A 14779-nucleotide genomic window follows, 5' to 3' on the forward strand; every position below is an offset into this window, starting at 1 on the left:
GGGGCTTCCCTGGTGGCGCAGTGGTTGAGAGTCCACCTGCCGATGCAGGGGACACGGGTTCGTGCCCCGGTCCGGGAAGATCCCACATGCCACGGAGCGGCTGGGCCCGTGAGCCATGGCTGCTGAGCCTGCGCGTCCGGAGCCTGTGCTCCGCAATGGGAGAGGCCACAGCAGGGAGAGGCCCGCGTACCGGTTTAAAAAAAAAAAAGGAAAGAAAGAAGGTGAAAGGGGGGAGGCAGACATCAGGCATCCACAGATCTGTGAGGAGAGAAAAGCATCAGCTGTCTCCTGGCTTCCCTGCTTCTTTGGGACTGGTGAGCACCCCAGCCCGATATCTATAATCTTCATGCTGTTCTAAGTGCTGATTTTTTTCCATCCATGATTCTTCAGTGGAATCAAGGCTTCTGGGAATATTCTTACTACCATGCTCAATTCTAGAATTTGAGACAAATTACAGGTTCCAATTTTTTGCCTAACGAAGAAACCAATTAGCAATGTCATTGCTTCACTGATTTTTAGTTCATAGTGTTCAGACTGAGTTTCTCGTGGATCCTAAGAAAAGCTTGTCTAGGAGGTATCATCTCATGGATGTCTTGAAATGTCTGTTTTTTTATATTTCTTCAGCACCTGTCTCTCATCATAAATCTACAAATGAGCCTGTTACTTGATAATAATCACTTTCGAATCAGATTGGAAGGATTGATTTTCCTTTGTGGTAGAAAATGAATGAATGAATTCGAGCGTCTGGTGTGCTCTAAGGTAGTGACAGGTCTAAATGGAGCATCAGATTTAACCAGTGACACAGAGCTAACTTATTTTGTAGTAAAGAGCTAAAATAGGATAGACTCATAGGTCTTGCCAATTTCTATTTAAGAACAAGGAATTTTTACTAATTTTTGAGTGGGTGTGGAAGCCTCAAGTTGTTTGGAAAAGAAATAGCTATTTTCAGGTGGTGACTTCTCACTCTGCCAACATGTAAATTTAGAAAACTCTGGATTTTTATTTTATTCCACCCAAAGTGACATCTGAAGAACAAATAAAAAGCCTCTTTTTTTGTTGTTTTTTTTTAAGTTCAAAATGAAAAAAAGAGTAAGAAGGAACAAGTAAGAAAATCCTCTCCCTCCCGTGTGTTTTAACCTCTTTGATTTTCTACTGAGAAGATTCATGATCTGAGCTTTGGGTTCATTTAACTCAGTGCCCTTCAAGGGGCTGGCTTCTCCCAGGACTCTGTTCTGACGGGGCTGGGGGCCAGAGCTCAGCTGCCGCTGCATGTGCCTTTGCTTGGGAGGCGGGATGAGAAAATGTGTTTCTCCTCCCTTTCCTTTCACTCCTGAAGCCAGCGCCACAAGAGGAGTTTGCAGTTCTCAGAACATCCCTCTCTATCACGGTCTTGCCTTTTTATGGCCATATTCTCTGTGAATGAAAAAAGGGAAAGTACAAGTGTTCAGCCTGTCAGAGCCAGTTCACTGGATTATCCACACAAAACGTTTTCTATTAGAGGAGGAACAGGGCAGCGAGGGGGGGTTCCACAGACTGGCCGTTCTAGAAATGCCTGTCCCTGGGGCTTGGGGGTGGCCCTGGGGAGGGAATTCCCTGGAGTGGATGAGGTATGGTGGCAGCAAGGTGTGCCTTAGAGTTTATTTTCATCAGCCAAAAGCTTACATTCTACCTTTGCTCATTATAACTAAGGCATGAGCTTGATCAAAACCCTGACCTTTTCCAACTTTCTAACCCCAGGAGCGCTTCATTACGGATTGTTCAGTGAACGCGGCTGATCAGGAAGCCACATGCAGAACGCCTGTGAGAGGAAGCTGCCTCCCCGGGCTGCTGCTCACGGAGAAGGGGGGCTGCCTTCAAAACAGGGAAACCCATATCTGTGAAACTGGGTTTGCTCACAACCTCAAGACCCAGAACACTCAAGCTGGAGCACCTATGTATAGAGTGTCAATTTCATGTTTCTTACAGACTTTTGCTATTAGTCTCTTTTCTCATTTGTAGGCATCTCTGCCATGTGCATGCACAGACTCCCAGACCAGAAGAATCTTCCTTCCTTTCTTTCTCTCTCCATCCCTCCCTTCCTAGCTTCCTTCCTTCCTCCCTCTTTCCTTCCTTTCTTTCTTTTTCTTTCTTTCTTTCTTTTCTTTTCTTTTTTTCTTTAATGCAGTACCATGATGGTGAGAGAGAAGTTCAATGGTAAAATTAACATTCAGGTCCAATGGAAAATAGAATCGCAGCAACTGCTTTTAGCTCAGATGCCTGTTTAGAATTTCTTCTCTTGAGGGAAACCAAAGGGCTTTATTCTCCTATATTCTGAGTGCCAGGAAACTTCTCAGAGGTCCATTTTCTTTGCCCAAGTAATTGCATAGTAGCATTCTACCTACATGATGTCACCATGATCTTAGGGTCCTAGTACTGGCAATGTATACGCCTGATCTTCTTTCCCCCAAGACGCCTGGAGTTCACGTAAAATCTTACTTATTTTCTTTCACAGACAGCCTCTGCCTACGGAGCTCTTGGTCTCATGCGTACCTCTTGTGTCTGCTTTTCTTTTTACCTAGGCCTTCTGCCCTATCTAGTAGCCCCACGTATTCCGACCTGCCTTTCATCAGGATCTCCCCGCATCGGAATCCCGCTGCAGCTTCTGAGTCCCCCTTCAGCCCTCCGCATCCCTACATCAACCCCTACATGGACTACATCCGGTCCCTGCACAGCAGCCCGTCTCTCTCCATGATTTCGGCCGCCCGCGGGCTGAGCCCCACAGATGGTGAGTCTCAGACCAGCCTATTCTGCTTCCATACATCATGCCTCTCCTGGAACGTGGCATAGAGTAACTGATGCTTCTTGAGTCCCGTGTGCCAGGCGCTGTGCTAAGTGATGTGATTACGTGCTTTCATTTCAGCCTCATGACACCTCCATGAGGGTGGGATATTATGTCCATTTTCAGGTGAGGATAAGGGCAGAGGGTCCAAGTAACTTGAAACCTGGTTCACTGGCTGGTAAGTGGCAGAGGTGGCACTCAGAGCCAGAATGCACTGATGCCCAAATCCTTGCGCTCATTCACTGCTCTATTCTGTGGCTTCACATATATTTAGACTGGCCTTGTTGCCATTCCCACATTGTGCATGTGTAACCAGCACATTTTGCTCACCTTCTGATGAACACTTTTCTGTGCTGCATGTCTGAAGGACACGTGTATACAGATGTGTCCATTGGAGCGGCACTTTGCAAACTCCAGTGCACATAGGTATCACCTGGGGATGGTGATAAAATACTGTTCTGTTTGCGGTGGGTCCAGGCACGGCCTGAGGTTCTGCGCTTCTGAGAAGCTCCCAGGTGATGTCAGTGCTGCTGGTCTAGGGACCACGCTCTGAGCTGCAAGGTCGTAGAGAACATGATGGGCCGGCTCTGTTGTATGTGCCCTCTGTCCTTGACCAAATGAGCACTGCAAGAGGGATGCGGTTGGACAAGAAACAAACTTTGACTTTTAATTCTCTTCTACTTGATGTTCATCTTAAGCTCTAAAGCACCAAATTCCTGTTGTTCTGTTGGCCTCCCAATTACTTGTCACCTGATTCTTTTAAATTGCACCTGTGCATTACACAAGTGCCCAATGATAAAATGCTCCTTTGGTTCAGGAAGAGCATTTCCCATCTCATGCACACATATACAAACTCATTTGCCCACAGTTGCTAGCGTCTGAGTTAAGGTCCAGGATGGCATAAGCTGTATTAATGACAGGTAGAGGATTATGAGATCTCTGCAGCAAACCACAAATCACTGATGTTTGTGTTGGGGCACAGAGACACACTACGCAGTCTGTCTCACTGAGCAGCACGGTCCACATTCTCCACTCAGACGCTTCCCGAGGCAGGCTGTGCATGGTGGGGATAGTAGATGGAAGCTTCCTGAGGCTTTTCAGTAAATATCCACTCATTCATACAAGAAGCTGTGCTCCAGCAATAGCTTCTGGCTCACTTTTTCCCCTCTGATTCAATGCAGTGAATATACTTGTAAGGTACCTCATGAAGATGTTTTGCCATTTCGACAAGATTCACACTTTAAAAAGAAAACTGTAAAAGAGTGAGATTGGAGTTCGTTCTGCTTTGGATTTGGTTTTCTAGTGGGAAAAATGGAAAGTCACCTCCAGGGAATACTTGGAGGTTCATGGAAGTGACTAATAAGAACAGAGGGAGAGAGGGGTGGAGAGGTCAGCTGACGATGGGCTTGGAATGTTGCCTGGCTTCTGTACGTTTAGTGGGGCCACTGAAGTTGGTACCTCTAGTTAAAACATCTTGTCATCTGCTTTCCATAGTATTTGATGATGAATATGACTAAAACCTTCTTTGGTTGGTTGTTCTGCCTCTCAGGAGTCCAATTAATACCCAAGTCAGGTCACTAATATTTGTCTCTTGTGGTCTATGATTTTTGTATGTATCTCTCTGTCTTTTCGATGTATGAGAAGTATGTGGACACATATAAAAAAGAATGAAATAATGCCATTTGCAGCAACATTGATGGACCTAGAAATGATCATACTAAGTGAAGTAAGTCAGAGAAAGACAAGTATCATATGATGTCGCTTATTTGTAGACTCTAAAAAAAAATGACACAAATGAACTTACTTACAAGACAGAAATAGACTCACAGACATAGAAAACAAACATATGGTTTGGGAAAGGGGGTGGGAGGGATAAATTAGGAGTTTGGGATTAACAGATTCACACTACTATACATAAAATAAACAAGGACCTACTGTATAGCACAAGGAACTATATTCAATATCTTGTAATACTTATAATGGAAAAGAATATGAAAAAGAATATATATGTGTGTGTGTATAACTGAATCACTTTGCTGTACACCTGAAACTAACACAACATTGTAAATCAGCTATACTTAAGTAAAAAAAACTAAAAAGTATATGGACACAAATGTAAAGCCTACACAGACCTATCACTAGAATGCTAGTGTTTCTACATCATAATGATAAAATTAGCTTTTATTGATCGAATGCTATGTGCTAAGCACTTTCCATGCACCATTGCCTTCACTGCTCCCAGCAACTTCCTGTGAAGCTGTAAGAGGTGGAGCTGGGATTTGCATCCACATCTTAGTGTATTTGGAGACCACCCTCAGAACTGCTACAGCGTCCTGCAGCTTTGGCACATAAATTGGCATGCAGAAACTGATCATTATCCCACTGCTATAGAGCTGACGCTTGCCAGTAAATTGCTCCAGATTGATAGGTGTATTTCTTTTTGATTTCGTAATGAAAAAAAGAGAAAAGAAAGAGCTTTAAACTTATGGAACACAAAATTGCAGCTTGCCACCGTCATGTGTTATTAAAGCCAGCCGTGCTGCCTTTTCCACTCGTGACCCAGGGTCCTCCAGTTCTTGAGAGCTGACTCAGACCCTCCTGCCAGAAGGCTTAGGGATGTATGTTAAGTATGTCGTGAAGGACGTCATGGTTATCTAAGTTGTTTACGACTGTAAGCAATGTGGAAAAATAACTGTGCACATACAGTGATTTGATATGACACTTTTTTCTTTAAGATTATTTATTTATTTAATGTATTTTTGGCTGCATTGGGTCTTCATTGCTGCATGCGGGCTTTCTCTAGTTGCAGCGAGCAGGGGCTACTCTTCGTTGCAGTGCGCGGGCTTCTCATTGCAGTGGCTTCTCTTGTTGCGGAGCACGGGCTCTAGGCGTGCGGGCTTCAGTAGTTGTGGTACGCGGGCTCGGTAGTTGTGGCTCACGGGCTCTAGAGCGCAGGCTCAGTAGTTGTGGCGCACGGGCTTAGTTGCTCCGCGGCATGTGGGATCTTCCCAAGACACTTCTATTTGGGGGAGCAAAATAGGGGGATGAGTGTACAGATACATGCACACATATTTTGGGTTGGCCAAAAAGTTCGTTTGGTTAATGAATACGTTGTTCAGTAAAGTTCTCGGTGAAAATGAAGAATGTCTTTTCTTTTTACTTAAACCCGAATGAACTTTTTGGCCAGCCCAATACAATTTAATCATTTGGAATTCCTGGTGATTCTTCAAACTCACCTTGAAAGTTTTATCATGTATTTTATTTTTTCTATTCTTCTCCTTCAGTTTTATTTTCGAATCAGTGATATCTGGGAGACTTCAGTGAAAGCACGATTTGAGTTCAGGAAGTTTTCCTAGAAAGAACCTTAAAAGGAATGGCTGATGTGGGCTGCATGGCGAACGGACTTTGGGATGTCTCAGGAAAAGCTTCTTTTTGGCCTTCTTTCAACTAGTAACCATGTTTTCTTGTCTCCTCTTCCATCCAGCCCCGCACGCTGGAGTCAGCCCAGCGGAATACTATCATCAGATGGCTCTGTTAGCCGGCCAACGCAGTCCCTATGCAGACATCATCCCCTCCGCTGCCACCGCCGGCGCAGGGGCCATCCACATGGAGTATCTTCATGCCATGGATAGTAAGTGGCGGGCCCCTCTTCTGTAGTCCTGGGTGTGGCCAAGCTAACTCCTGAAAGGGAGAGGAAGATGCAAAGATGGGTTGATTACCTAACTTTTCAAACCGGAGGAGGAGGAACCACCAATATTTGGGACTCTGGTTGCCTTGGTTTCCCAGGAAGCTTCCACAGATGTGGCCATCCTGAGACTTGCGCTTAACTCACTTCATATCAGTGAACTGGACGATACAGGCGATTGTAATTTGGCAGATAACACAAAAACCTAGTCAGCCCTGATTGTCTTGGTAGCAGAATAAGGGAACATGTTTGATTAGATGAATGTGCTTCATTCATCCAGTCATTCCTTGGTTTTATAGATTTTATGCTTTATAAATTAACTAAAAAAGAGACCTATACTTGGTTTTACATTTTTCATTGATTCATTTTTTTCTTATTTTCCACATGTTTTCTTTACATTAAAAAATTCTCTCTCACTGAGACCTTTTACATACATAGGAAAAATAAAAACATTTCCACATCGGGAAGGGCTACTTTTAGCCCTCTACCTAGCAGTGGAAGAAAATGGGATCATTGGTTGTACTTTATATCACATTATTTTGGGTCCCTCAAGGCTTATGACATGTCCTTTGTGTCACTTCTCTAGACATATAAACAAGAGCCTATGATTATCATTTTTCAGAACATCCAAAAGTTCTTATTTATTCGGATTCTTTAAGTCCACATCCATTTGCCAGGTGCCAGGAAGTGAACCTGAAACATCGTCCAAGGTGTACGTAACGAAACCCTTTGAAAACGACGACAATATGAGTTTGAGTAGGACATATGCTCGAGGTTTTGTTTGCTTCTTCTAGTAGCAGTGATTAATTTGTGATTTTCCATGTAGGGTCTGTTTGGATTCTTCTGTGACAATGGGTGGACCTCGGTCTACTCTCTATTAGTGGTTGATAATTCAGTTCTCAGATTTACAATAGAGAGAAAATGATTGGTCCACAGAGCATAAAATCTATAGCCTTGGTCCCCTTACTGTCATGAACTAACTTAGCTGTGTTACATACGAACACAGCTTGAGTGGGTTTCCAATGGGGAGCTCATTACCACACACAGAGTAAGAGAAATGTGTTACATCTTCTGCAGGGATTTTGTTTTCCGCTTTGTAGAAGAGAGAGTTTCCATTTCAGATTCATCATAACCACGTTTCAATTAGGGATTATTGGGGGAAAAAAAGTTGAGTGTTATTATGCAAATTAGTTATTTAAAAATCTGCGAATAGAGAATTAAAATAAGAGAGAATCCTTGAAAGGTCAGCCCATATTGCCTTCTCTATTTGATGAGAATGTGTTTAGTCAGGCAATGGCAGTTTTTATCTAAATAAAGGATGAAGCTACCCTTTTACTTTGTAAAAACTAATTAAAGGCATTTTAATTTGCCAGAGTATGTGGTAAATTGATTGTCATTAACTAGGAATTTAGATGTCCTATCATTCATCACATAAAAAGAAACCTCCTTTTTCTTTGTCAGAATCTTTTATTAGAATAGAGAAACAAAACAATTAACAGAAAGCCAGATAGGAGAGATCTGTGTTGGAACAGTAAGAATGCTCGGGCTTAGATTTAAGAAGGAAGCCGTAGGATCAGTGAAGAACTGGGCCACTTCTCTTTCAGCAGTTTTGAAATCCACACCTCGTAGTTTAGCTGTTCCCTTCAACAGATGACCCCAAATCACTGCCCCAAATGCTGACAACTTTCTCTTTCTATGCTTCGTTGTTAGGGGGTTGGGAAGAGCATGATAAAGGGTTGGAAAGTGCGTAAAGTACTATATCCCTGCCCTCTAAAATAGCTGAAATGGCATTTAGTTTAATAGAACGTAACCAGAATGTTATGTTTTAAATTTAAATCATAGGAGACTTTTTCAAGGGAGGAGTGAAATGACTTTAAATTCCTACATTGGCTCTGCAGTAGCAAAACCAGAGGGAAACTGGGATCGAGCTGGTCATTCTGATCCTCTGTTACAGCTCTTCAGGACTCTTCCATTAGCAGAAACGGCAATAAACTGGATTCAGATGAGCACCTGACTTTTAAATGTGCCAACAATGGGCCTACCTGGGTTTCAGCCAGCTTCAGGATAGAGTATTTATGTGTTGCACATTAGAGTGAACAAGTCTGTTTTACGGCTCTAATTATACCTTTTGGGATTCTAGTGACCTTTAAAGACAGGAGAGCAAGTAATCCCTATAAGGAATATCCTAGAGAAATCCTAGACACTCATGAAAACCACACTATTTATACTGGTGGAAACTGACTTAAATAAGTACCCATCTTGGAGGGAAAAGCAGAGGAGCCGGACCATCCAGGCCCTGGGCAACCTGGAGGCTTCCATGGAAGGGATGAAGCCAGGCCCTGGGCTCTGTCCTTGGATGATGTGATGGGGATATAGGCCTCTGGTATTTTATAGCCCTCAGACAGCCTCCTTATCTATTTAGTGTTTTTTTAAAAATCAGGAAATCAGCTCTATCTGGAATGTCCTGTTACTTCTAACTCTGCCAGGGATCACTGAATCCCACTGAGAATGGCTACTCTCGAGGATGATATGGAAACCGACCAGAAATCTGGTTTGTCCTTGGAATCCTTTGGAAGTGGAATGCATTTCTTCACTGAAAAACTTTTATGATGAAATTAGCCTGTCATAGTGAGTAAAAATGAGACATTTATGTGTAAGGCAGATGCCATAATAAAAGTAAGATGCTGGTTTAAATACTAAGAACTGTGAACATAGTGGGATTTTTATTTTTGTACTACCATGGCCTAAGTCAGGTTGGTAATGAAACTATTCTAAATGAAGAAATTCAAGTTTCAATGTGCCTGAAAGAAAGCTTTGAGTAGGTACCACATTTGACATTCAGATTGGTTTTCCAGTTTCAAATACATGGATGGTACTAAGTTCCAGTTTGTGATTTATTTTTTATTCACTCTAAAGTATATCTATTCGTCTCTATAATATTACCTATAGAGTCTTTCATATTCATCTATTACACTGCATTAAATTATCTCAAAGCATATGTTGGATTGTTATCTTGTATCAAGGTCCATCTCTGGTGAAGAAAATATTCCCAATGAGTTTTCTGGAGACCAAGTGCCTAGACTTTTTTCTGTAAAGAAGGCTTACCTTCTACTTCAGTTTTCCGGGGACCCCAAAATTGCCATGTCCCTGTAAGCAGGTGTACCCATGCTTTGAAATAGAAACCCTCCGTTATTTCTTAAAAGTATCATGTTTGATTTTCCTCTTACCTAGTGGTGTTATGTTCTCATTCTGTCATTAAACTCTAGTTTGATGACTCTGTAATATAAATGTGACCTTAGAAAAGGCAGGAGTGGGCCTGTGGGCTACATTCATAGCTCTGCCCTAATTCAGATCTCTACCATCTACCAAATAGAAGGCAAATGGACATTTAATTTTTAACTCTCCATGTAAATAGCATTGTATTAAGTTGGCAGGTGTTTAAGTGTGAGTTACTAACCTCCAGAATAGAACTTCATCAGTGGAATCTTCTTGAAGTCTCAAAACTCTTATAAATGCAGAGAATTAATTAATCGATTGACTGATTGATCTAATAACCAGAGGCTTAAAATTGACTCATGTTATCTTATTATAATGCTTGCAGGGTTTTTCTCCCCCAACCTTGGAAAATCTGTAAACAAACCACGTCCCAAGCTTTTAAATGTTTCTTGGGACTTAGGCTGTATAGATTATGGGGAATTTAGGGCAGCATTCCTCCATCTTGGCGCTACGGGTGCCAGATGGCGGGGGGGCTGCCCTGCCCATTCCCGGGTGTGCAGCAGCTTCCCTGGCCTCTAGATGTTTCTAGCACCCCGTGAGTTGTGATAACCAAAATATCTCCAGATGTTGTCACATGTCCCCTGGGGGCAACATCGCCCCCCCCCCCACATCGAGAACCATTAATTTAGGATAACGTATTTATCAGTTTTGTCAGTAAAGCCGTAAGTATTCCGTGGATCAGATAACTACAGAAATCATGGGGAAATGCGGGCATAACTAAGCTGGATATTTTTAATCTTACGGTACTTTAATTCATTTTTTTTCCTTCGGCTCATTGCCTTAAAACGGTGTGCATTGCGGTGGGGAGGGTGGAGTGCGGTGCGACTGTGGGAACCACTGTCTTTGTCGCTGGCGGTGAATTAATGATGAGCATATCTGAGCAGCTGTCAGATTCATAAATCACTGGAAATGAGAGGGAGAACACATAAAAAGTCTCTCCCTTTTGTTTAGCAATTTATCATTTTGTCTGCACATTAATAAACAGAGCTCCCCCGAGGTAAGCCCCTGGAAGATAAATATTTCTCCCTAATTTCCTCAATTGTACCCAGTAGATCACAAGTGGAGGAGAGAGGTACTTGTCAACGCCAGTCGCCGGCTTCTTATCCTTCACTTCCTCCACGCGGGGTAGTCGGAACAGATAATGGGTACAGAGTCCAGCCGCAGGTAATCAGGTTCTGTTTTGTTTATACAACAGGCACCAGATTCCCCAGCCCCCGGCTGTCAGCCAGGCCAAGCCGAAAACGTACACTGTCCATATCACCACTGTCCGATCATAGCTTTGACCTTCAGACCATGATTAGGACGTCTCCCAACTCCTTGGTCACCATTCTCAATAATTCCCGCAGCAGCTCTTCAGCAAGTGGCTCCTACGGCCACTTATCTGCAAGCGCAATCAGGTATGTATTTTCCCCAAATCCATGTGTTTCTTTAATAAAATGTCTCTGCTCGCCTGCACCTTGCGTTTGCGGTACTGACTACCTGCAAGGAAGGATTGCAACAGGACACCGGGGAGGACCCGGGATGCAGATGCAGGTCACATTTCACTACGATGAGTTCCAGAGCCAATTATTGGGCCAAAAAGAATTATTTTGCAGACATCAGTTAGCAGCCCATTTAGAGAAATAGTAGTTATTCAGGAATGAAATCCCCTTCCTAGAGACAGTGAGTATGGCAATCTTTTTATCTTCTTACTAGTTATCGTTCCCTAGAAGGAAAACCAACTTTGTACCTGATTTGGGCACACTTGCAAGGACAGGGACAGAAATCAAAAAAACAGAAGTGGGACTTTCCTGGCGGTCCAGTGGTTAGGACTCCACATTTCCACTGCGGGGGGTGTGGGTTCGATTCCTGGTCGGGGAACTAAGGTCCCACAGACCGTGAGACATGACCAAAAAAGAGAAAAAAGACCAGACGTGAGTCTTGTCTCACGGGGGAAAAGTGTGCATTGGGAGGAAGAAAGAAAAGGGGACAGAAGGGTTTTAAGTCTAAAGGAATTGATGGGTCTTCCATGATGAATATACATATTAGGGAAACCCTAACAGTCCAGGAAAAAAAAATGTGTTAGCAATAGTCACATACCATATTTACTAGAAATGATGAATACCATTATTTTTTGTCCTTAATGTTTCCATTACGGTTTTAATTCTTTGCTTGTTCAGCTATCAACAATCCTCCTTGGCAGGCAAGTTAACGTTTAAATATTATAAATCCCCATTTTGATATGATGTCATTTTCTGCCGCATCTGTCTTTTAATATGGTCAGGAAAGTGTGGAAACACGGAACAGAGCAAATAACTCTGCTTGTATGATAGCAGTCCGTACTTACAGAGGGGATTGTTTCAGGATTAGCCGATGTAGTCACGAAGGTAGGCTGTGGAGTCGGGCAAAACTGTAGACAGATTCCAGCTTTGCCACCAGCTGTGCAGACCTTACTTGCCTGTAGGCTCTGGAATTCAGTCTTCCCATTTGTAAACTACAGACAAGACAGCCACTGTAGAGGAAAGGGGTACCTTTTATTAAAGCTGGTGTGTATGGGCAGGGCCTGGAAGAAGACCCCTGCCCACGGGCAGAGCCGCAGGAGAACTACCCCTGGTGGTCCATCCAGAGGATGAGCTACTGGGACCTGGCCATGCTACCCCCAATGTGATCACCGAAATCTGGCTCCGAGGAAGTACGCCCATCTCCAAACCATGGCCTGGCTGTTCTGCACTCCTGGCAGATTTCCCTGGGCTCATAGATCGCCATCGACCTTATCTCAGTTTGCTGAAATCATATCATTATTATGTGGCTTGACTAGAAGTCACAGCATCAAAGTGGTGGAAATGAGGTCCACAGTGAAATTCACAGGAATGATATTCACACAGAATCACTTTGTGAGCCGTTCCTTTCTCCTTTGTTTTTTCTTCCCTTCTGCTCTCTGCCCAGCTACCATGACTTTTCACAGCCTCTACAGGACTTAGATTCGAAAGCGGTACACAGATAGTCTCAGTGCTGTCTTTTTTTCTTACCCTGGCATCTTCACCAGTTCCCTCATCTCCTCACCTTTCCCAGGTAATCTAGTACCAGTCCTTGAGAGACTGTCAGTATCCTGACTTGGAATAATCGTTGTCCCCTGCCTCCGAGGAGCTACCACAGATCTGATTATTCTCATTTGAGCTGGAAGCAGAGATTCCTAAGTCCAGTCAGGCCCCAGGAGACCCGTTTGCAGTCAGGTGACCAGGGCCGTCGGGCACACAGGTCTTTCTTCCCTTCAGCGCCTCACCAGTCTGTCTTCTCCCTTGCAATCTGACCTCTCATTCTTCAATACACAGCCCCTGTGTGCTAGGATAAGATGTAGCTTCTGATGCATATAAAGTAATACAGATAACCCAAGATGAGATCAGCTTGCTGGAAAAATACAATAATTAGAAGAATTTACGACCGGCACCACCTGCCAGTCCTTTAGCTGGAGTAGCGTTAGTGCTTCACTTGCTCTGTTCCAGGTTTCACTTTGTGAAAAATCTAAAGACCGACTGGAGGACTCCTCAGTAAGTGGTAGGGCCGGTGGCTGATGGGAAAGGAAGCAGCATGAAGAAATCTACAAAGGGTAACTTTCTCAAGAGGGAAAGATACAGGAGTGCATATCACCTCTGCTTGGTACCCAGGGACACGGCAGGCACAAGATGCGCTCACTGTTTTCATCTGACAGCAGTTTTGGAAAACGTAGTGTTATTCTTGTTTTATGCATCAGCACGGAGGGTCTTTGCAAGAGGACCAGCCCTCCAATTCCTTGCTTTTTAGTACGCCCCAAACACGTTTGACTTGCACACTTGCATGTTTTCTAATCCTAATCTGCTTCTCGTGTTGTCAGTGCATATAGTAATGGGGTCAGTTTCCAAAGATGTTTTTCAGTGTGTAATGACACACATTCAGTTTTCTAAAAAAATCTCCTTCACGCGTGTATCGCAGTTCAAATGCCATTCTCTAAGAGGCTGGTAATAGTAGGGACCACTGTTTGAAATTCTATTTACTTGCTCATCTGGTAGTTGCTATATGTCCGTCTCTACTAGAATACAAATGCCAGAAGGTCTAGGGCTGTGTATGTTTTGTTCATGGCCACACTTCCTACCTCACAACATCTGTGCCCTGTCACCTTGATACCACTCAACAAATATTTCTGGAGTGAATAAATGAAGGAGCTCTTTAATGAGCCATTAGAATTCTAATCGCCCTCCTTATTTAAAGGAAGTTTCCATGTGGCGGATGAGTAATGCTGGCTTTCAGAAGGTTATAGTGTATATGGATAGTATATCGTATATCCATAGGTTGATAGTTATATGGAGATACAGAGGAATGGACACAAAATAAAGGGATAAAAAAGCAAATGTCCATCTTCAGTTTGTATGTGGTTCTTATGTTTATGTATTTACTTAATAATTCAGACTGCTATAAGAATTCCATATAAAGCACATATTTATTCACAAAAGCTTAGCTACATCTTAAAACATAGTACTTGATTATGGCTAACTGATTAAAACATATTGTCCAAATGTATAGCAAAAGTCTTCTTTATATCATAACTGAGAACATCATTCAGAAAAATAACTCCGTGCACTTAAAAGGATGTTGTGAAATAGTTAACTGTCTCAAAAAGTTTTAACTTCTCCATCACCCCGAAGACTCCTAAGACTAGCTGACTCACATTTATCAAATACAGCCTGTTAAGCCCCACCCTCTCTGGTTAAGGCTACGATTATAAATATCCAGTTAATGGCGTTAAATTGGAAATAGTTTGACCTCTGCTAATACCTTCCCCTAGAAATCGAGCTCCCATCGGAGGAGAAAGTGCTTCAACTGACCCTCATCTTCCATCTTCTAGCACAAGTAAAGGGAGTGAAGAAATGAGTAATCTATTCATGTCTAACCTACCAGTTACAGCTTTCTCACTTTGGGTTTAACGGCAAAAATGAAGATGGCTTCATATCCTTAGTAGTTTCAGGTCTGGTTCGGCCAGGACAGAC

General features: G+C 43.0%; 1 protein-coding gene across 1 annotated transcript in view; it reads left to right on the plus strand.

Annotated features, from left to right (window-relative positions):
* The window catches only part of GLI3 (GLI family zinc finger 3), a 277633-nt gene that overhangs the window by 185972 nt on the left and 76882 nt on the right, over positions 1-14779 (plus strand). The window contains exons 4-6 of the mRNA XM_007468195.1: positions 2559-2764; positions 6303-6449; positions 10975-11176. Of these exons, the coding sequence (XP_007468257.1) occupies positions 2559-2764; positions 6303-6449; positions 10975-11176 (555 nt within the window). The remainder of the gene's footprint in view (positions 1-2558; positions 2765-6302; positions 6450-10974; positions 11177-14779) is intronic.

Source organism: Lipotes vexillifer, unplaced genomic scaffold, assembly GCF_000442215.2.
Source record: "Lipotes vexillifer unplaced genomic scaffold, Lipotes_vexillifer_v1.1 scaffold589, whole genome shotgun sequence".
NCBI classification, from domain to species: domain Eukaryota; kingdom Metazoa; phylum Chordata; class Mammalia; order Artiodactyla; family Lipotidae; genus Lipotes; species Lipotes vexillifer.